We start from the raw sequence: 21,343 nt of genomic DNA on the forward strand, positions 1-21,343 counted from the left end.
GATGTAAGAAACCCTGACTTCCCTTCTGGATTATAGATAAAACCCCTTCCTGGTTTTATCAGCTCTGTGACTTCAGACAAGCCATTTCACCTTCTCTGAGTATCTGTTTCCTACTGTAGAAAATGGGCTTCTAAATGCTGACATTCTTCCTTACTGAGGAAGCTTCAGGAGCAAATGAAATGTGATTCTGGAAGTGCTTAGAAGACCAGGAAGGAAAGCATACCGAAGTTGAGAGTGTTGCCATCAGCATATTCTGGTAGAACGACTTTTGAGAAGGCGCCATTGAGAAGGAGCCATCTAGTGTTCAGAGTGAATTCATTTTGAAACCAGTGTAGAAGTTGAAAGAGTTTCAGGAGGAAGTGATTTGTGGTGAGAATAGGGCTGTGAAGCAGAGAAGCCAGCAGAGAAGTGGCGTTTCTGGGTTGTTGCTATTTACCCTCCAAGGTCAGGATCAAAGACAGGGAAGAGGCACAAAGTGAGAGGATTTGCAAAATTAGGGTAAGAGCAAGCTTTGGCAGAAGGTAAGCTAATTTGCCTCGTTTTGCCACCGGTAAGTTTCAGGGAGGCAGGAGGAGGACTGGGAGATTGTCTGGGGAGGGAGCATTGCCAGCACCTTGGGAACTGGAGGAGGAGAAAAACAACTTGGCAGCCACCGGGGCATCTCTGGATAGTGTCCTGGAGTTTTCCTGAACATTCGGGGAAATGGGGCATGGTGTTCATTTGCATACTTGGCACACTGGCCCAGTTTGTATTTGTATTTACATAGAAGGGAGTAATAAGGCTTCCCACCGCTGTCACCTCCCTGGGGTATTAGGAGGACTAATGAGGTAATAGCCATAAAGCCAGAAGCTGCTCAGAAGACAGATCAGTGGGTCCTGTTCCCACTGGTGCTTCACGCTTTTGCCCTGTTCAGTGTTTCCCGGAAAGGCCTGTCCTTGCCTGCTCCTCAGAAGGATTAACTCAGCCAAATAGAGGAAGGAGCAGTTGATTCCGTTCAGACTTTTGCCTTGTGGAAGTCAGCCTGGAGGCACATTTTTCAGAAACCAGTTGCTTCCTAAAGCAGGGACCTGTGGCTTAATGAGTTGAGGTGACAAAACAATTCAAGACACAAGATGGTTGTGGTTACAGGACATGAGCCAATTGTAGGGCTCCTTGGAACTGTGTTCAGCAGTGATACTTTGGTTAGCCCTGTGTTTGGCTGAGCCCTGGGGCCATCCTGGTTTTTTGAGGACTTGTGAGCATAGGCAGTGGGCTCTTCCCTTGATGGTGCTGCCGTTTGATGAGTGGATGGGAGGGGAGTTTGTGTCAGTGAAGGAAGGACAGGGTGAGACCTGGATGTGCTCAGTGTGGAAGATGATGTGTGTGTTGGAGGTGTTACTGGAGTGAAACCTGGTGGCTCACAGTTAGGCCACAGCAGCCCTGTGTGGCTGGGAAGAAACCAGAGCACAGGCAGCGACAAGCTGGGGTGAGACTCCCCTGGGGCTGATGCTTGGTGGTGAGAGAACCCTGCATGCTGGGAAAATGTGGTTGAGAAGGTGATGAGGAGAAACTGAGGCCCACGGAAGAGCAGGAGGAGGAGTGTCGGGAGGTGGGGGGTGGGGAGGAGAGGGAGCGAGGGCTGTGGAGCTCAGCTCAGGGTTCTGGGTCCCAGGGAGGCCTTCAGGGGAGCCCTCCAAAGGCAGTCTCATCGTGTCCAGAGGGGGGATTTGCTCCTTCTTCAGATGAGCTTTTGAATCCCTAGGAGAATAACCCATTTCTGCTTCCCTTTCAGGGGCTCAATGCGCATTGGGAAGGATTTTATCCTCTTCACCAAGAAGGAAGAGACCATGACCTGTCTCTTCCTGTCGCGTACCTTTCACGAGGAGGAAGGCATTGATGAAGTAGGTCCCATCCTCGTTCTCCCAGTCACCATTCTACTTCCTAGTTCTGCCCAGGCTGTTTTCATAGGTCATTTGCATGCTGGGCTTATTGGCGTTGCAGGATTGCAGCCACATCCCCTGTTAGGGGATTAGCTGGTTGGTTGGATGAACTGGTTGAGGGGTTAAGGCAGGTGTCTTTTTTTTTTTTTTTTTTTCTGTACGTGGGCCTCTCACCGACGTGGCCTCTCCCACCGTAGAGCACAGGCTCCGGACGCGCAGGCCCAGCGGCCATGGCCCATGGGTCCAGGCGCTCCGCGGCACGCGGGATCCTCCCAGACCGGGGCACGAACCCACGTCCCCTGCATCGGCAGGCGGACTCCCAACCACCACGCCACCAGGGAAGCCCAAGGCAGGTGTCTTAATGGGAGAGGAAGTAAAATCTCACAGCTTCAGAGAAGAGATGTCCCGGTTCTGAGAATGAAGCCTTCAAGTGTCAGGAACCAAGAGTTGGATTTGTAGGTCTCGTAGATCTGCAGCTTGAATTCAGTCCTGGGGTAGGGGTTGTCACTGGGGAGAGCTGTTTTATCAGGGGGAGTATTTGGGGCTTCCCTGACTATGGGTGGAGACCACAGCTGGTGATAATAATAGGAACAGCACTGTCTTTCCCATATGATGGTGATTTTGTGGAATGTGCTGTGAGTGCATTTTCCTTTTGAGGAAATGTGTTACTCTAACCATTTATATCAGAAGCTACAAACAAGTCTGATACCTGCAGGGCCTGGACAGGTAGTGAAGCAGGTGAACACATGGAAAATCATTTAAGTTTTTCAGTAAGTGGCAGCTGACACACAGCCTCAGCTGATTATTGTTATGCTGGAAGGAAGGCCTAATGACTCTAGAATATTCTGATTTTGAAACCTTTTGGTAATTAACTGTGTAAGTTAAACACATGCACAGCTGATTCTCTTTGGGCCTGGTGGCTCATATCTGCAGAGCTGGTTTGGTGAGGTCTGCGCCTGCTCATGGGAGGATCAAGGAAGGCCTTGGCCTGCCTAGCCTCAGACTGGACTCTTAACTCCTTTCCTGTGTGAGAAATGGAGGCCAGAGCTTGAGAGGGGGCCAAGAGGGTCTGCAGAGAGAAATCCACTCCTGTCACTTAAACAGGTGAAATGCGGTCAGTGTCAGTCTAACTCATCTGTGTTGGTTGGCTGTGAGTAAATTGGTACTGGCCTTGTTTAGATGTGAGCCTAAATCATAGCAAATCAGTTCATGCTGGGAACGAAAGGCTCTTTTTCTGCCGTCTTTATTTCGTGAGCCACTGGGTTTGTTTGCCTTTTTGGTGAGTGAGAGAAGTGCTGCAGCTGGCAAGCACTCCCGGGAAAGGTGGGGCAGGAGGATTTGGCCCCGGCTGGGCTTTTCAGGACTGCTTCCTGGTGGACTGAGGGTGGTGCGAGCAGGGGCTGTGCGTCAATAGAAACGGTCTGTTCCTGGCCTGAGAGCTGGTGGGGGCTGTGGGAAGGGCAGAGGGGCCACCTGACGAGAGGTGGTGGCCTCTGGAGAGCAGAGAGGGTAGGTCGGGCCTGACCTCTGGGCCTTGGGGAGTGTGTGGGACTTTATTAAAAGCATCCAGGAAAGGGAATCTAAGCAATGTATTAGATCCTCTGAAAAGATCAGTTTGGTTATTGTGTGGTGCCTGGATTGGAAAGATTGGGGTGTTGGTGTCAGAGGCCCTGGCTGTCTACAGGACTCCAGCAGGGAGGTGAGAGAAATAGGAGTGACCGCAGATTTGGTGTTTAATCAGTTGGAAAGGGGAAATGGGAAGGGGGGGTTGTAGATGGCTGAGGTCCTGGTGTGGCACTTGGGGGTGGGCTGTCTGGAGCTGGGGAAGGATGGAAGAGGGGCAGTTTGGAGGGAAAGCGTGTACGTTTTGTCCTGGACACGCAAAGTTAAGTCTGGGTCTGGAGCTCGGGGGAGGCTTAGACTCCAAGGAATCTTCGTAGTGAATGGGCTCACCTAAAAGAGCGTGTTGGAGAAGAGGGCCTGGGGTCTTAGGCATGCCCACCCACATGTAAAGGCCAAGGAGAAGGGGAAAGCAGCAAAGGAGGCAGGAGCGGCCAGAGGGGTAGGAGGAAAGCCAGGTGAGTGGTGACCCTGAAAGTAAAGGAGGAATATTCCAATGGTGGGTGGGTGTCAAATGAGGTGAGTGCCCAGAGGTTAAAGTAATGCCGTTGTCACCTGGGACTGCTGTGAAGATTGGGAGGTGTAAAGGAGGTACCAATTCTCAGAACACACATGGAATTCAATTCCCCCGGTGAAAAAGCTAGGTTGAAATTTTTTCCTTACTTGGAGCTAGAAGGTCACTGTTTTGGATTGTACTCTAGTGTGAACTCAGCCAAGATTTCAAAATAAGATCACTTTTAGCTGGGTGGGAATGTGTCCAGACCAGCCCCAGGGCTGAATACTGTAGCTTCTTAGAAGCCAGTAAAGTGCCTCAGAACTCTTAACAGTTTATCACCACAGAGCTTGTTAAAATACAGAATCCTCTTTTCCGCAGGGTGGGCCAGCCAGCCATTTTGAACCTCTGAGGTGCCTGGAGTGGTTTGCTCTGCAGAGGGAATCCCAGGCTACAGGGCTCCCTGGCACCTGGGAGAGGGGTGGGGGCGGGGGGGGAGAGATGCATGTTGATGCCTCCGGGGAAGTGGCGTTTTAGTAGGGTTTTTGAAGAATGAGTAGGATTTTTCTCCCAGCTTTATTGAGGTATAATTGACAAGGGTAGGATTTTCTAGAAGATTACGTAGATGTAAGATTAAATTTTACACATATGGAAGAGTGTATTAAAATCTATGTATATATATATGTATAACTGAATCACTTTGCTGTACAGCAGAAATTAACACAACATTGTAAATCAACTAGACTTCAATAAAATTAAAAAAAATAACCTACGTACAGTTGAGAGTAATTATAAAGCAAATACCCACGTAGCCACCACCGTAGACTGATGCTAGAAGTCCCCATGTGTCCCTCACCAATCATATTCCTTATCGCACCTCTTAAGGAACTGCCTTGGTGATGATCAGTCATTTCCTTGTTTTTCTTTATAATTTTGTCACCTGTGTATGCATTCTTGAATAATAGTTTATTTTTTGCTTATTTATGAATTTTATATAAATGGACTCATACTATAGCGTTTTGTTTTTAGATTTTATTTCTCCTAGGATATATACCTGGGAGTAGAATTGCTGAGTTATAAGTTATGTTTGTGTGTGTCTTTAGATTCACTAGGTCATCGCAAATATGTTTTGCTTAGTGGAAATAATAACTTATTACCAGATAGGGAAAATGACCAGGGATATCCCAAGCAGGGAACTGCTCATGCAAAGACCCCCAGGCCATAAGGCAGCATACCCCAGAGGACCTAGCAGTGTGAGGCAGAGTCTTGGGAAGGGGCAGAAGCTAGAGCCACTGGTGCCAGGCTGGGGGGCTTGGGCCTCCCCTTGGGGCAGTGTGGAGCTGCTGTGGGGAGGGAAAAGATGGATGCACATTTGCGGGGGGAAGGCTGTTCTGGGGCTTCCTTCAAGCGTCTGCTTGTGCTTCCTCCAAAGGTGATAGTCCCATTGCCCACCTGGAATGCTCGGACCCGGGAACCTGTTACAGACAACGTGGAGAAGTTTGCCATCGAGACGGAACTCATCTATAAGTATTCTCCCTTCCGCAATGAAGAGGAAGTGATGACTCAGTTCCTGAAGATTCCTGGGGACAGTGGTAAGTAGGCCTGCGGCCTCTAGCATCAGGGAGCTCCAGAGCCAGGAGCAGTATGGGGATTGGCTGGGGGTGCCTGGTAGAACCACAGGATTTCTATTCCCTAGGAACGCTGGTGATCATCTTCAATCTCAAACTCATGGATAACGGAGAGCCAGAGCTGGACATAATCTCAAATCCAAGAGATATCCAGATGGCAGAGACTTCTCCGGAGGGCACGTGAGTGTGGCTGGGTAGGGAGGTGACTTGAGGTTGAGAGGGGTGAGCTTGTTCCCTGAATTCCCCAGTTTTAGAGTTGGTAAAGCTGAGAACTCAATGTCTTCCTGCCACAAGGCAGAAGGGATGAATAGAAGGACAGCAGGTCCTCAGCTAATCCAGATCCTTGCCCCAGCTCCTTAACTTGAATGAGAAAGAGACCGAGGCCTAGAGAGGGGAGAGGGATTGCCAGGTCCGTGCTGGGATGGTGGGGCCAGTTTAGGTGTCTGTGTCAGGGACGTGAGAGGAGGTGGGATGTGGTGCCCACACAGAGGAAGCACCCCTCAGGGCAGCAAGAGAAGCCGAGATGGGAGGTGGAAAGGTGGAGAGCCTGCAGAGAGGCTGTCCACCCAGGCCTTCGGTTGGGCTGGTGGTGGGAGGGTGACAGCACCCTCCATTCTGCTGCCTCCAGGAAGCCAGAGCGCCGCTCCTTCCGCGCCTATGCTGCTGTGCTCTACATTGATCCCCGGATGCGGATCTTCATCCACGGGCACAAGGTGCAGACCAAGAGGCTTTCCTGCTGCCTCTACAAGCCCAGGTAGGGGCCTGCCCACCCTGGCCTGCTGTTTCCTTTGGGCCAAGAATGGGGCCTGGCCATGTGTCTCTGGGGCATCTTTGAAGTGATGGTGGATCAGCGGCTCTGACAGTGTTGACTGCGTTTGGGTCTTTAAGCTGCTTGATTAACTGCAGACAAACTACTGGGTCCTGAGGGAGGGGCAGAGGTGGCTGGTGAGGTTTGTTGAGTGTGCCTTCTGTGAGGTGGAGGGTGCTCAGCCTGATACGGTGAGCTGTCTGAGCCTCTGGTTGCAGGGCCAATGGCCCTTTAGACAGTACACAGGGAAGCAGAGGCCCTGCTCGTTGCTGAGGTTGGTTTCTACTGTGGGATTAATGACACACTCGGAGAGTAGTGAGGTTGCTTTTCAAAGATGGAGCAGGATGGCAGGGGGCAAGTGGAGTAGGGAATTGAGTCTTTTTGCTAAAATAAGCTTGGCTTTGACTCATCGGAGGGCCAAGATAGTTGCTGCCCTGCACCTCTGATGCTCAGGCCCTCTGGTTACTCGCCCCCCGCCCCCCCAGGATGTACAAGTACACGTCAAGCCGGTTCAAGACCCGCGCAGAGCAGGAGGTGAAGAAAGCTGAGCACGTGGCACGGATTGGTAATGACCCCCTGGGCAGGAGGGTCGTCTGGGGGACGTTGCTTGCGGCAAAAGCAGGATCCAGGCAAAAGCTCCATGCAACACCCAGGGGTGGGCTTTCCTGAACCACTGGTCCAGTTTCTCTCCCACCTCTCCCTCAGCAGTTTTTCTTTCCAGGCTACTCCTTCAGCCATTTACAGGCTGTTATCTAAAGCTTGCCTGCCCAGAGTGAAGAGTCCCACACTGTCCTCTGGCACAAATACTTGTGAAATTGGTTTTCTTGACTCCAGGGCAAAAATCTCAAGGTCTCTCTTGCTGACAAAGCTTCTTGGCTGCTCAAGGAGAGTGGTTGGCTGAGGACTGTTGGTAACTTCCAGCTCCTGCTGAGGGTTTAACTCTGGTTGCCTTGGGCAGTGCTTGACCTGTTCTGATTCATTTGTAAAGTTGGAAAAGGTGTCTGTTTTCCTTGGGGCCTCCTTGACTTTCCAAGCAAGGAGGCTGCTCTCCCAGCTCACCTGTTCCGTGACAGTGTACGAATGTCTCATACGGCAGGGACTGCACTATGGGGTCCAGGAGGGATAGCTAAGAGTTTTGACCTTTTGAATTCTTATCATGGCTTCTTCTGGGTTTCAGCTGAAGAGAAGGCAAGGGAGGCGGAGAGCAAAGCTCGGACATTAGAAGTGCGCCTGGGCGGAGACCTGACACGGGACTCCAGGGTGAGGCCCCAGACCCAGCAGCTCTTCTCCAGCGTTGCTGCCCTTAGGATCCCAGAGCTCGCCTGGCTCTGTCTCCCGCCAGTCATGAACCCCTTGCCCTAGAGCTGCAAAATGGGATGTGGTGATGTTTCCATAGTCACTATTGAACACACTGTATGGCAGGATCTTGGCAACCATGTGAGGTGGACACTGTTAGTATCCTTAGTTTATAGAAAGAAATGGAAGAGGGTCACTTCCCTCAGGTCACACACAGCAGTAAGGGTCAGCAGTTCTCCACCCCTCCCCTGCGACACACACACCTCTTCAGACTGTTGTTTCAGTTGGGGGTGTTTCCTCCTCCGTGTCAGCAAGTCTGGTCAAGTGAAGCACAGCTTTTGTGTTTGTCCCTAGCTAGGGCCCTTTTCTGTGGAAAGGAAGTAAATTTCTAGGTCTGTTTTTGCGTCCATGTGATTTAAAGTGAGAAGTTTCAGATGTGTTAATGATATTACCAGCTGTGGCCCATAGCACTTCCTCTCCTTACTTGGTGCTGGCGTGTGTTTCTAGGTGATGTTGCGACAGGTCCAGAACACGGCCATTACCCTTCGCAGAGAAGCTGATGTCAAGAAGCGGATCAAGGAGGCCAAGCAGCGGTGAGTGCCCGGCTGGCCTTGGGTCTTTTAAAATTATGTAGCTTTTGTATGGATTATTGACAAAGAAAGAGCTTGAGGAATCCCTCTCCACCCCACAAGGTTGCTATTCTGTCACATGCAGATTGCTTTGAGAAAGCCATTAATGTTGTGATTCCCAGACGTTTGTCACATGCCCACCACAGGAGAGGTTACCCAGCTCAGTTCTCCCCTGAGCCAGGACAAGGTGGGCAGAGCCAGCACCTTGAGTTGAACACCAACCTGTCCTCACTGGCAGCGCTCTCACCTTCCCTCCCTACTCCCTCCCTTCCTTTCTCCCCTTTTCTCTCTCCTCCATTCTCTCCTCACCTTGCCCATCCTTTCCCTCTTCCTTTCCTTTTTCCTTTTTTTTCTTTTCATTTAAAGGATGTATAAAATGCTTGTAGTATACAACTTGTAAAATACAGACTATTTAAGAAATACAGCTGTAAACTCCCTTATACTTCTCCCACCTGGTGATATGTACTCTTAATAATGCTATAGATTGAGTTTGTTCCTTTTAATCTAGACTGGGCATTTGTCCTGGCTCATTACATGATCTCCATGTCCCCCACCATGTCTGGAGCCTCTGCAGGCTCTGGGCCTGAGTCCTTGCTTACTTCTTGGCCTCCTCACCACAGGCCTAGGTTTCGGGTATCTGCCCCGTGAGTCTGTCCACTGATCATCTATCTGCTTTTCAGTTTCCACGATTTTGTTGACATTTATCCCATGATCATTTCTTCTCTCACATGTTTATTGTTCTTGTGAATTTTTGTCTTTTTAAAATTAATTACTGTCACATTAGTGGAATGGTTATGCAGATGACCTTGTGTTTATTCTACTAAATAAGCATCTTAGCAGAGATTTGCAACAGCTTCACAGAATCCCATTCATACTAAATACATCCCTGTTTGATACCAAAACCTACAGTCATATGCTTTTAATTAGGGAGCTTAGAGTGACTGCACAGTGAGTATCCTTGTCAAGTCTACAGGTTGCATATTGAATGCAAAGGCAAAACTTAAGTGTCTCAAGTTTCAGCTTAAGCTTAATACATCTTAAACACCATGGTATTTGTGTGTTAATGGGTTGATCTGTTTGAATTTATCTTTTGTCTTCTCAGAGCGCTTAAAGAACCCAAGGAACTGAACTTTGTTTTTGGGGTCAACATCGAACACCGGGACCTGGACGGCATGTTCATCTACAACTGTAGCCGCCTGATCAAGATGTATGAGAAAGTGGGCCCACAGCTGGAAGGGGGCATGTGAGTGCTGCCTGAGGAGAGCTTCAGCCCAGGATGGTTGGCGGGAGAGGTTTGGTCAGTGGGGTGACAGAGCCTTGTCTACCTCCTCCTGCAGGGCATGTGGCGGGGTCGTTGGGGTTGTAGATGTGCCCTACCTGGTCCTGGAGCCTACACACAACAAGCAGGACTTTGCTGATGCCAAGGAGTACCGGCACCTGCTGCGGGCGATGGGGGAGCACCTGGCGCAGTACTGGAAGGACATCGCCATTGGTAATGCCCTTTCGCTTCACCTCCAGCCTTGAGATCCTCTCGCTGCCTCAGGGGGCTGACTCCTCACGCGATGTGTGGGTGCTTGTCTTCCAGCCCAGCGGGGAATCATCAAGTTCTGGGATGAGTTCGGCTACCTCTCTGCCAACTGGAACCAGCCTCCATCCAGTGAGCTGCGTTACAAACGGCGGAGAGCTATGGAAATCCCAACCACCATCCAGTGTGGTGAGTTGGGGGTCGGCACCTTCTCCTGACTCCTTTCCATCATAGTCACCGTGCTGGCCTCCTGAATGCACTGACATTCAGGGACGTATGTCCCACTAGGGATATGAGTCTGTTTGGTGATGGCCCTGGGAGCTCAGTCTTGGGGCTGTGCTGTGCCCACCTGTTCCTTCTAAATGAGGCAGGAGGTCATCTACCCTGCCGGGTCTCACAAGGTTTGGTACCACATCGGTAGAAGTGTGAGTGATGACTGAGTCAGGATTTTGCTGGAGGAGGGAGAGGGGTTGGGGCCGCTGAGGGTCCGTGGTATAAAGTTTCCATCGTTGCTGGAATCACTGTCCCTGAGAAGAGTGACTGTTCTGTAAGGAAGGCAGAGTTGGAGCCAGACTGAGGATCTTTGCATAGAAAGTCGGGGGCATCTCTGCCTTGGGCCTGGCTGGGAGGAGCCTGGTTATTGTTGGTGGGCATGGCTGATGTTTTGTTGGGGGTATGTTCTGTGTCACAGATTTGTGTCTGAAGTGGCGGACCCTCCCCTTCCAGCTGAGTTCTGTGGAAAAAGATTACCCTGACACTTGGGTTTGCTCCATGAACCCTGATCCTGAGCAGGACCGGTGAGCACTTTTTCTAACAAGGAGTTTGTGGGCGTCCCCACCTCCCCCCGTGCTTTTTCCACTCTTCCACTATGCTTCTTGAGGTCAGTGCTCATATCCTTACATCTCTGTCTTGCTGTGTATAATAAGTGCCTGGAAATAATAGAAGTGTATCCTGCAATGAGTATTAATTCTGTGCATTTGGGAAGTCTGAGGTTGCTCTGGTGAGAGAGAGCATGGGTTGGCTGAGGAGGAAGGACCCTGCCCTACCTGGAGCTATCTTGCCACACCCTTCCTAGCACTTTCTCTCTACAGGTGTGAGGCTTCTGAACAGAAGCAGAAGGTTCCCCTGGGGACGTTCAGAAAGGATCTGAAGACACAGGAAGAGAAGCAGAAGCAACTGACAGAGAAAATTCGCCAGCAGCAAGAGAAGCTGGAGGCCCTGCAGGTGTGTGGGTCATGGGCAGTGGGCACATGGGCAGGACCCCTCAGTGTCTCCTCTGTTCCCTCAGGCTCAGTTTCATCCTTCTGTCACCCATGAGTGCTGCCCAAGCTTCCCAACCCCAACCTCCAGGCACACTGGTTCTCCAGTATGCCTTGATCATTCTTTTAAAAAACAAATTTTGTTTATATATTACAAAGAGGTCCGATTCATTTAGAATGTTTTGAAACTCCAGAAAGTACGTATCCTGTCTTAGAGGTAACCACCATTAACTGCACATCCTTCCAACTTTTTATGACCTCTACATACACATAAATACATATATTTTTTATTAGAAATAGAGATCATGACTTACTTGTGTCATATCACACACACATACTTTTTTTTATTAGTGCATAACTATTTTCTTGGGCTAGTTTTCCAGAAGTGAATTTGAAAGAGTAAAAGGATTTTTAAAATTCTATGTTTTCTTTAAATAACTGTTTCCAAATTATTCTCCAGAAGATGTATTATGTTTTGTTTTTTACTAGCAGTACATTTATTTTTAAATGTTTTTGCAAATTTGATAAGCAAAGATACACATCTTAAATTTGAATTTCATATTTCTAAAATTGAACAACTTTTTCGTGTTTCTTTTAGAACTGCTTATTGTTCTCTTATATTACTGTTGTTTTAAATTTTTTTCTTAATTGACTAGTCAGGTTTTTTTAGATATATGTGTGGTATCAACCGTTTATCGTATTTATTACAAAAGCCTTTCCCTTTCTGACTTCTGCACAGGCAGATGCTCTCATTGTATGCATGCCTCCCTGTCTGCCAATTCCCACCTGTCCTTTCCGGCTTTGGCCTTTAGGGATCTCCAACCTTTTTGGCTTGTTTTATAGGAATTTAGTCTACTGACACTTTTCCCCAGTCTCTCAATTGCTGGATTAATCATATAGAATCCTGTAATTTGCTGGTAGTTTAGTGTTTGTGAATTTTTGTCTTCTCAGTGAGAATGGGAGGCTTGTAATAGTAGGACTGTGGCCCAGGGGTTCTTTTTTATTTGCCCACTGTCCCAGACTGTGGGGCTCCAAAAAGAGTTTACTTGAATGTACCAGATACGCAAACGACCTCCTCATCATGTTTACCCTGCAGAAAACCACACCCATCCGCTCCCAAGCTGACCTGAAGAAATTGCCCTTGGAAGTGACCACCAGACCTTCCACTGAGGTAAAGCCCAGGGATAGGGGCAGGGCTTTTCCTCAGGTGTCTCATGCTGGGATCCATGTTGTCACTCTCTCTGGGCCTCTTTCAGGAACCTGCACGTAGACCTCAGCGTCCTCGGTCACCTCCTTTACCTGCTGTGATCAGGAATGCCCCGAGCAGACCCCCTTCCCTGCAGGCTCCCAGACCAGCCAGCCAGCCCCGAAAGGCTCCTATTATCAGCAGTGTCCCAAAGCCTCCTGCCTCGACAGCACGGGAGGAGGCCAGTACTTCCAGGCTGCTCCAGCCTCCTGAGGTGCCTCGAAAGCCTGCCAACACTCCAGTCAAGACTGCATCCCGGCCCGCCCCTCCCGTGCAGCCACCATCACCATCTCTGCTGCCCAACTCGAAGAGCCCTCGGGAGGTCCCTGCCCCCCGAGCCATCAAGACTCCAGTGGTCAAGAAGCCGGAGCCGCCCAGTAAACTCTCCCTGGTGAGATGCTCCTCCTTCTCCAGCCCTGCCCACAGTGGTATAGGAATGGAGGGGGCAGCGTTGACTGCATGGGGGGCGGTGGGGGGTGGAGAAGCCTCAGTGGAGATCAGCCTTCCGTGCTGCCCCTGCAGAGGAGGAGTCTGATAGCTGAAGGCACTCATGGGGGGCACAGAGCTTGCTGGTTCCCTGTCCAGGGAGCTCTTTGGTGCCCCCTCCAAGGTTTGGTCCTCCACAGACTTGAGTCGCCTTCACTGGCTTCTCACGCGGTGGGCAGAGGTTGCAATCTGGTGACAGCCTTGGTGGGCTGCAGCAGTGGTTGGTGTGGTTCAGTGGGGAGTGAACTGAGAGGCTCCCCTGTGACAGCTCTGAGCAAAGGTCCTCGTGGGCGTAGAGGCCGGGGGTTGCTGTGTCCCTAGTACTGTTGGGAGCCCAGCCCTGGCGGGGACTGAGACCCACAGACCCCTTTCTGAATGGCTCCTTTAGGCCAGATGGGATCTTCCAGCACCTGAGGGTCTGCCAGGGTCCCTCATGTTCCCGCTTCTCTTGCTGTAGGCCACTCCTGGTCGGAAGCGGAGTCTTGGGGTCTCTGATGAGGAAGAAGCCGAGGAAGAGGCTGAGAGGAGGAAAGAGAGGTCCAAGCGGGGCAAGTTTGCCGTGAAGGAGGAAAAAAAGGACTTGAATGAGGTAGGTTCTCAGCATTCTCCCTCCCCAGGGTCTCCACCCGCCACCTGCAGTCTGTGACACGAGCCTTTCAGAAGCCTAGTCCATCTCTGAAGGACACTCAGTCACACAGACGACTAGAAACACGGTACCTGGGAGGATCTTGAGTGAGACTGGCTTGTGGCTCTACTCACAGGCTTGAGGTGACACCAACGCAGATGTACTTCCGTGTCTGTGACATTCTGCCCCTATGCCTGCTCTCTTGTTTACTGACGTTTTTGGAGGCAGGTGTGTACGTACTGAGATAATGGTTGAGAGAGTGGCTCTCAGTGAGGCCTGGGGATTTAAACAGCCGCACAAGACGACATGAGGTGATGGCTTATGACCCTGGGTGGACAGTCTGTTCTTTAGGGGCACTGGCGGTGCCTCTCACAGACTCTGTTCTTGCAGCTCTCAGACAGTGCTGGGGAAGAGGACCCAGCTGACCTCAAGAGCGCTCAGAAAGGTGAGTTTAGGGAGGTGCCCAGAGCCTGTGGGGAAGTGGGAAGGGGGCCCCTTGCCAGCAGCACCGTATTCCGAAGGCCCATGGAGGCTTTCCTGGCTCCAGGCTCTCAAGCAACAGTGGTTTCAAGTCTAATTCTGAGAAGAATGCTGAGGCTAGCACGCCCTCGTGTTTATTTTTAGTATCAGTTCCTTGGTGTTCACCGCTGGCAGTTACCATGCTGCTCTGCAGCACTCTCATGACAGTTGGGGAAGGAGACCAGAGTGGCTGGGCTCCATGTCCCTGGCATAGTGGCGTCAAGCTCCTAGGGGTTCTTGTCCCTGTGAACCTGGGATGACCTTTCTCAAGGTGGCCCTGGCTGGGTCGGGGGCTCTAGTCTAGTTTTCTAACTCCATCTGCACTCTCAGATAAAGGGCTGCACGTGGAGGTGCGTGTGAACAGGGAGTGGTACACAGGCCGTGTCACAGCCGTGGAGTTGGGCAAGAACGTGGTGCGGTGGAAGGTGAAGTTTGACTATGTGCCCACGGACACGACACCAAGAGACCGCTGGTAATGCCCCTTCTAGGAGGCTGGGTTGACAGAGTTGGGCAGGGGCAGGCAGCCCATCCTGGGAGCCTGGGACACGTGACACAAACACTGGGTCTTCCCTAGGGTGGAGAAAGGCAGTGAGGATGTGCGGTTGATGAAGCCCCCTTCCCCGGAGTATCAGAGCCCGGACACGCAGCAGGAGGGCGGGGAGGAGGAGGAGGAGGCGGCAGTGGCTCAGCAGGCTGTAGCCATGGCGGAACCCTCCACCTCAGACTGCATTCGCATTGAGCCCGACACCACCGCCCCGAGCACCAACCACGAGACCATTGACCTCCTCGTCCAGATCCTTCGGTGCGTTGTCGTCCTGCTCCGGGGTCAGCGCTGGTTCTCCACTAGCTCTGTGCCATTCTGATTTCCAGTCTCCACCTTCTTTCTTGCTTAGGAATTGTTTACGGTACTTCCTGCCTCCGAGTTTCCCCATCTCTAAGAAGGAGCTGAGTGCTATGAATTCAGATGAGCTAATATCGTTTCCTCTGGTGAGTCTGCCCAGCCTTTGGTTTTTGACTCTGCACGCCCCCCTTGGTGCTTGTTGTGATTGTCAGCTCTCAGCTGTGTGCGCCCTTCCCCGCTTGGCCAGCTTCCCTTTCATCTGCTGAGGGAAGGGAAGAGGGGACTTTACATTGTGGAAAAAGAAGCTGCTCAGCCGGAAGACTGGTGTGCAGCTGGTGAGATGCTGGGGTGGAGTGGAATCCTCGCTTAGGGACAGGCCCGGTGTGACTTGTGTGGAGTATGTCCCTTTTCCTCTGTCAAGGCAGGAAACAGTAAAGAGCTTAGGTTCAAAGTGCCGGAAACGTGACTCTTGGAGGTATAGGGAAGCTCCGAGGTATAGGGAAGCTCGTGGTGTGTGGAGATAAGCGTGGGATCTTATTTAGCAAATGCAGATGCAGTGCCTCAGTGCTGGAGCCTCCAAGTGGCTTAAGAGTCAGTAGAGACTGAATTTTTAGCAGGTACCTAGACATGAGGCTGAGAGCAGTAAGTGCTCTGCAAGGTGGGTGGGAGGGCTGGGGCAGCCTCTGGGAGGGGGAGAGAGTGACCAGGGCTAAAGAAAATGTGGGTTTGGGCGAGTGTTTGTAGAAGTGACGGGAAGTGTTTGAGGCAGAGGGACTGTTGTGAACAAAGGCTCAGGGATGCAAGGGCAGGTGGGGGCCAGGGCAGTGGTCTCTGTGGTGAGCACTCAGGGAGAAGGGCCCTCAGAGCCAGGATAGGAGGCATTGGGGGCACCCCCCTGAGGTGCAGTGGCTTAAACTTTGTATGAAATGGAGGCCCAGCTAAAGGTTTGAGCGGATGGAATTGTCGACTTGAACCATGTCTGGGGCAGGGGTCAAGAGGCTTATTCTGTAGAGGCCAGTTAGCAAATATTTTCAGCTTTATGGGCTGTAAGGTCTCTGTGGCAACTATTCAGCTCTGCCGTTACAGTGTGGAAGCTGCCATAAGACCATATGCAAAGGAATGGATGTGGCTGAGGTCTAGTAATGCTTTGTTTACAAAAACAGGTGGCAGGCTGATTTGGTCACAGGCAGTGAGTAGTCTGTTGACCCTGCCCCTAAGAGGGTAACTCTGGTTCTGGGAAGGAGGGTGGATGGGAGACACAGGGACAGGGAAGCTGGTCTAATGGTAATAGGTCAGGGAGGGGGGATGGGAGCTCTGACAGGTGAAGGGGCCGTGTCAGGGGTCCTTCTTTGACTGAAGGCAGGTGATGGTGAGGAGGCAGAGGTCACGTGCTTCCCTCTCTCTCAGGCCTGTGGGAATTGGAGGTTGATGACAAAGCTGTTAACTGGGAGAGAAGCAGGGTGAGGGTGAGGAAGACGAGTTGTGATTTGACTTGGGCTGGAAGTACCAGCACTTCATTTCTGGTGATGTCCAGTGGACAGGACACTGGAGATTGGGGCTGGCACTTGGGAGGGGCGGGAAGGGCAGGGCTGGAGATGGGGATTGGGAGTCATCCACATCAATAGGATGTTTCTGCTGTAGGAATAGCTTAAGTTTTCTAGGGAGGAGTTTCTGGAGAGGACAACTGGAATTGAAACTGCAGGGTTAATATGTTTAAGATGGCAGGCCCTCGTGGGCAGCTGTATGCTTGATAAAGTTTGCCAGAGAGGAAAACATGGAGTTTTGTCTCCATTCTACTTTAAAAAAGGGAAATGAGGCTAGGAGCTGAAGAAACCCAGGGGCAGAGAGGTGAACAGTCTGTCTTAATAGAGCCCAGATTTGAACCCAGAACAACTTGTTAGGACAAGGGTCTTGCTCCCCTGCGAGATGAGGGGGCACTGCACCCTGGGGAAGCTAGAAGGTGCAGAACTCATGGTGGCTTCACAGAAAGCTGCTACACCTCAGCGCTTACCCTTGTTCAGGCTGCAGGCATCCTCTGCAGATCCCAGGAACAAACAGCTGATAGGCCAGCTAGGTCGGCCTGGCATGTTTGTTGCTTTTGGCTTAAAGTTGTTGCCAAAGTCAGAGTAAAGCCTGGGTGCAGTGGCCCTGACCGCTCAGACCAAAGCACAGTCAGTAGGAGCATCTGAGCCTAAAATAGTCTGTTGGCTTATGCCTGTAAAGGGAGGTGTACCACTAATGCATCATTTTAATAGCCACCTAAGTGAAATGCCTAAAATAACTCAAACTTTAATTTTTTTTAACGTTCGGGACACAACAAGAGTCTAATGTTCATTGTATCCTTGTCAGTTTGTAAATGACCGTCCTTTTGCTCATCATGCTGGACTAGGAGTTCCAGACCGTCAGGGGTCCTGCAAATACTAGATTAAAAAAAAAATGTATATATATATATATATATATATACACACATATACACACACACTTTAAAAGTAACGTAACTGCCTGTGAATCTTTAATGGCCTAAAAGTGGAAAAAAAATTAAAATGAATACAAATCATAGTTAGGCTTAAGACATTGTGTATTACATTTTAATACTTTTGGCACCTGCTTGAACATTTATTTTTGCGCTGCCAAGTGATAATTATTTTTTGTGCAGAATTTGAAGTTTCTGTTGCCATCTTGATTTACTGGGATAGTATTCTAGATTGTAAACAATTAAATAGTTCTAACACGTTTTAAAAACAGCAGTTTTTAGCCGTTCAGTGCTAGGTAGTTCATACATCTTCACAGAAGTAAATAAATGCTAGAGTTGGCAAGACTGCAGTTGTTAGCCAGGACCTGCTGGTCATGGGTTTGTGTTCATCAGAATGGCCTCATCATTCACGTTGGTGATTTATGAGTAAATCATAATGTTATAACTTTGAAATTAAACATAAAGAGTTATTACCCAGATTGTTTTTTATACTGAGATTCCATGTAACTTTCATTTGAAACAAGTGTTCTGCTACTTTCTAAAAGTTTGATAAAGCCCCATGTCTAGAGAAAGTGCTAGTTAACATTACTGCCCCACCCCCGGGAAGTTTCAGGTACTCAGGGAAGATGGTGAAAAGCTCTGATGCTGTATAAACATACTACACAAACCTGGAGGAATCTGTTGTTGATAGGTGCTTGATAAAATACTTGTGGAAGAGAACTTTTGATCTTGACATTGTTGGTTGTGACTTGGAAGTGGTTTGCTCAAAGTGCTGTTGTGCACTTAGAAAGGTGAATGGTGAGAATCGTCCCTCACATTTACTCACGGCTGGCAGTCTGCCAGAGCACTTTGGTACGTGCTTCATGTGTGATCCTGTTTTCGTCCTCGTGGCAGCCCTGTGAGGTGGACGTCGAGGTCTTTCTTCTCTGGAGCTAGAGAGATCACTTGCTTCTGGGTCCGGCATCCCTTCAGACTGAGCTTCCTTGTGCTGAGCCAGTTGGGGACACCAGTGCCCATCTAGAAGGGCACTGGGGACCCTCGTGAGCTCATGCACTCACCCACCAGCTCCTCTCCCAACAGAAAGAGTACTTCAAGCAGTATGAAGTGGGGCTCCAGAACCTGTGCCATTCCTACCAGAGCCGCGCCGACTCGCGGGCCAAGGCCTCCGAGGAGAGCCTGCGTACCTCCGAGAGAAAGCTCCGCGAGACAGAGGAGAAGCTGCAGAAGCTGAGGACCAACATCGTGGCGCTCCTGCAAAAGGTGCAGGAGGTGAGCCAGGCAGCCCTCTCATTGTAGCGGACCACCTGGTGTCTCGGGCGGGGGGGCTTGGGCACCTCCTGCTCCCTTCTCCCCACTCACAGGAATCTGTGGTTCCAACCCTGGCTGCACAGCATCCTGACCAGGAGGGCTGGAGGTGGTGCGGCTGCCTGGGCCTCATCCCAGCCAGACCCACGGTATCAGACTTTTGCCCTTGTTTAGACATTCTGATATACAACCTGGTTTGAGAACCCTCCAAGTCATAAAACAGAAAAACATTCTCAATTTTCCAGATGACGCCCAGATGGGATTAGGTAGCCCAGAAGCAGGGAGCGCCCTGTAGGGTCTCAGCCCTTTATCCAGGCAGTAAACATTGAGGACAACTGCTCTGTGCCTGTCCTGGGGACCTTTGGTGAATCAGACAGGCAAGATAGGGGTCCTGCTCTCATAGCCCAACAAGTGGAGGAGACAGAACTACTGTTGGCGGGAAGTGCTGTGAAGTAAATACGAGAGAGACAGAAAACAGGGATGCCGCTTTACTAGGGTGTGCAGGGGAAGCCTCTCTGAGGAGGTGCTTGAGCTGAGGGCAGAACCAGTCACACAGGAGTGGGATGTGAGAGCTCTGGGGAGAGGGAAGAGCAGGGCCTGAGGCCCAAGGCAGGGAGATGTGGGCGATAGAAGAAGCAGGGCCCTGTACCAGGTGGGAAGTCTCTGGAGGGTGTGGCACTAAGACGTTTGCAATCTAAGACATTTACTCTGGTTGGTTGTAGGAGGGCCTGGAGGGGGCGGAGGTTAGAATCCGGGACTCCAGTGAGGAGGTTCCCACAGTTGTCTTGGTGAGAGATTCTGGCAGCCTGAACCTTGGATGGTGACAGTGAGGAGGGAGAGAAGTGGGCAGATTTGTTGTAACGTCTTGAGGGAAGGGGAGGAAACAAGGGTGATGGTTGTGGTTTGTCTGAGCCCCTGGGTGGAGGGGAGGCGGTGGTGGCCTGTACCAAGATGGAGCAACTCGGGGTGGGTGGTGCCGTTGAGCTGTTGGATGTTTTGAGTCTGAGAAGCCTGCAGCATGGCTAAGGCAAGCCGGGAACTTGGGGTAGAGGCAGGGTAGGAGCAAGAAATCTGGGCGTCATCTGTGCACAGAGGAGGGAGTGGGCAGATGATCAAGAAGGGACAAGGCCTGACAGCCAGGGTGGAGGGGCGAGAGGAAGGGGCACGGGCTGCAAAAAGGGTGGGGAGGCGGGCCCCCCACCACCTTGTGGCCCCTGGCTGACCCTGCACTGCTCTGTTCCAGGATATAGACATTAACACAGATGACGAGCTGGATGCCTACATCGAGGACCTGATCACCAAGGGGGACTAAGAGGCCTGGAGCCAGAGATCAGCTCCCCTGCCCCTCAAGGCAGAGCTCCTGGGGGTGGAGTTTCATTTATGGGTTGATGGACTTACCTTGGTTTGACTCACATGGGATATTTGTGCTTTTGGAGGGAAAGAGACTCTGATTCTTTGAATCTTCCTCCCTACGTTTATAAATATTTATTTTTTAAAAGAAACAAGATGCTGTGCCTGCTGTGAGACCATACATTTTTTTTGGTGACTCTTGGGCAGAGAACAGAAGCAGGATGCCAAGTCTGAGCTGCTTCTCTTGGCTCCTGGCTCCTCAAGATGTGGTGAATCCAGTGCTGTTTGGAAGTTGGGGAGGCTCCAGGGGCAAGACTGGGGGAGGGGCAGGGCCCCCCAGGCTGGTGCTCCCCCAGGATCTCCAATCCAGGGGATCCCCACAGGGCCATGGTCAGGAGGAGGCTCAGCGCTGAGCAGCTCCCTGTCTCGTGGCTGCTCCTTCAGGTTGGGGATGTGAGTGGTGGCCCAAGTGGTCCGTCTTGGCTGTGGCACCGTCCAGACAGCTTGGGGAAGAAAGATCCTCCTGTTCAACTTCCCCATCCACCACCTAAATTCTCCCTGCTGGAGAACTAACAGTGGACAGTGAGGTTTCCTGCCTCAAAAACTTGAGTGGACAGATCCGACTCTGGTCAGACTGCTGACCCGGGTAACACACTGAATGTTTGAATTCCAAAGGATTCCTTTTACGAAAGGACGATGTGTGTGAAGGAGCCCCTGTGCTGGTTGGTGGCGGCCTCGTCTGTGGGTGTGGCAGGGTCCTAGGGAGCACACCTTCCTCAATGGTCCCGGCCATCTGGAGAGCCTGGCGCTGCTTTTTCTCTTACTGCGTCCCCCGTCTGGCCCCACCAGGCCCAGTCAAGGTCCCTGCTTTGGGGCAGATGGGAGGAGGGGGTCACTGAGCCACAGGGACTCCAGAGGTGGCTCTGCAGGAAGCACACCATGTCTTCCTTCCCGCCTGGTCACAGCCTCATACAGCTGTGTCCCTCAACTTCTCAGGGTCAAAGACAAAGGCAAGAGTTGCTGAATTTTCTCTTTAATGGCCATTGGAAAAATTCTGGTTTGATTTCTCCCAACTCTCTTCATCCCCCTTTATTTGGGGACTGGGTTTTCTGAAGGCACAAGAACTATGGTCTTGTGCCACTGGTCTGCAATTCAGACCTCTCGGTGTGTTTCCAGCATCTAGCCACCTCTGGTCAGCAGTGGCCACGTGCTGCCCTGTGAAGACTCCAGTAGCCTGGGAAGTGCTGGCGAGGGAGGCAGGCCCCATGGGAATCGGAGGTCTTTACCCACTTGTGCACGTGGCCAGAAGCACCTGTGACTT

At 51.0% G+C, this 21,343-nt stretch overlaps 1 protein-coding gene across 12 annotated transcripts in view; it reads left to right on the forward strand.

Moving 5' to 3' along the window:
- Positions 1-20,186, forward strand: part of MORC2 (MORC family CW-type zinc finger 2) — a 40,403-nt gene extending 20,217 nt beyond the window's left edge. For 5 of the 12 annotated variants that reach the window (XM_033412769.2, XM_033412774.2, XM_033412776.2 and 2 more), the window contains 22 exons: positions 1,772-1,880; positions 5,465-5,624; positions 5,729-5,840; positions 6,289-6,414; positions 6,954-7,033; positions 7,646-7,728; positions 8,272-8,357; positions 9,496-9,636; positions 9,731-9,885; positions 9,979-10,107; positions 10,610-10,715; positions 11,010-11,142; positions 12,274-12,348; positions 12,434-12,814; positions 13,367-13,498; positions 13,925-13,979; positions 14,384-14,525; positions 14,628-14,855; positions 14,947-15,040; positions 18,448-18,636; positions 18,729-18,821; positions 19,916-20,186. In XM_033412769.2, the coding sequence (XP_033268660.1) occupies positions 1,772-1,880; positions 5,465-5,624; positions 5,729-5,840; positions 6,289-6,414; positions 6,954-7,033; positions 7,646-7,728; positions 8,272-8,357; positions 9,496-9,636; positions 9,731-9,885; positions 9,979-10,107; positions 10,610-10,715; positions 11,010-11,142; positions 12,274-12,348; positions 12,434-12,814; positions 13,367-13,498; positions 13,925-13,979; positions 14,384-14,525; positions 14,628-14,855; positions 14,947-15,040; positions 18,448-18,636; positions 18,729-18,821; positions 19,916-19,984 (2,878 nt within the window). In that variant the 3' untranslated portion in view covers positions 19,985-20,186. The remainder of the gene's footprint in view (positions 1-1,771; positions 1,881-5,464; positions 5,625-5,728; positions 5,841-6,288; positions 6,415-6,953; positions 7,034-7,645; positions 7,729-8,271; positions 8,358-9,495; positions 9,637-9,730; positions 9,886-9,978; positions 10,108-10,609; positions 10,716-11,009; positions 11,143-12,273; positions 12,349-12,433; positions 12,815-13,366; positions 13,499-13,924; positions 13,980-14,383; positions 14,526-14,627; positions 14,856-14,946; positions 15,041-18,447; positions 18,637-18,728; positions 18,822-19,915) is intronic. The other 7 variants (XM_033412773.2, XM_012538206.3, XM_033412772.2 and 4 more) reach the window with 5 other exon arrangements.
- Positions 20,187-21,343: the final 1,157 nt, after the last annotated feature.

Source organism: Orcinus orca, chromosome 15, assembly GCF_937001465.1.
Source record: "Orcinus orca chromosome 15, mOrcOrc1.1, whole genome shotgun sequence".
NCBI lineage: Eukaryota > Metazoa > Chordata > Mammalia > Artiodactyla > Delphinidae > Orcinus > Orcinus orca.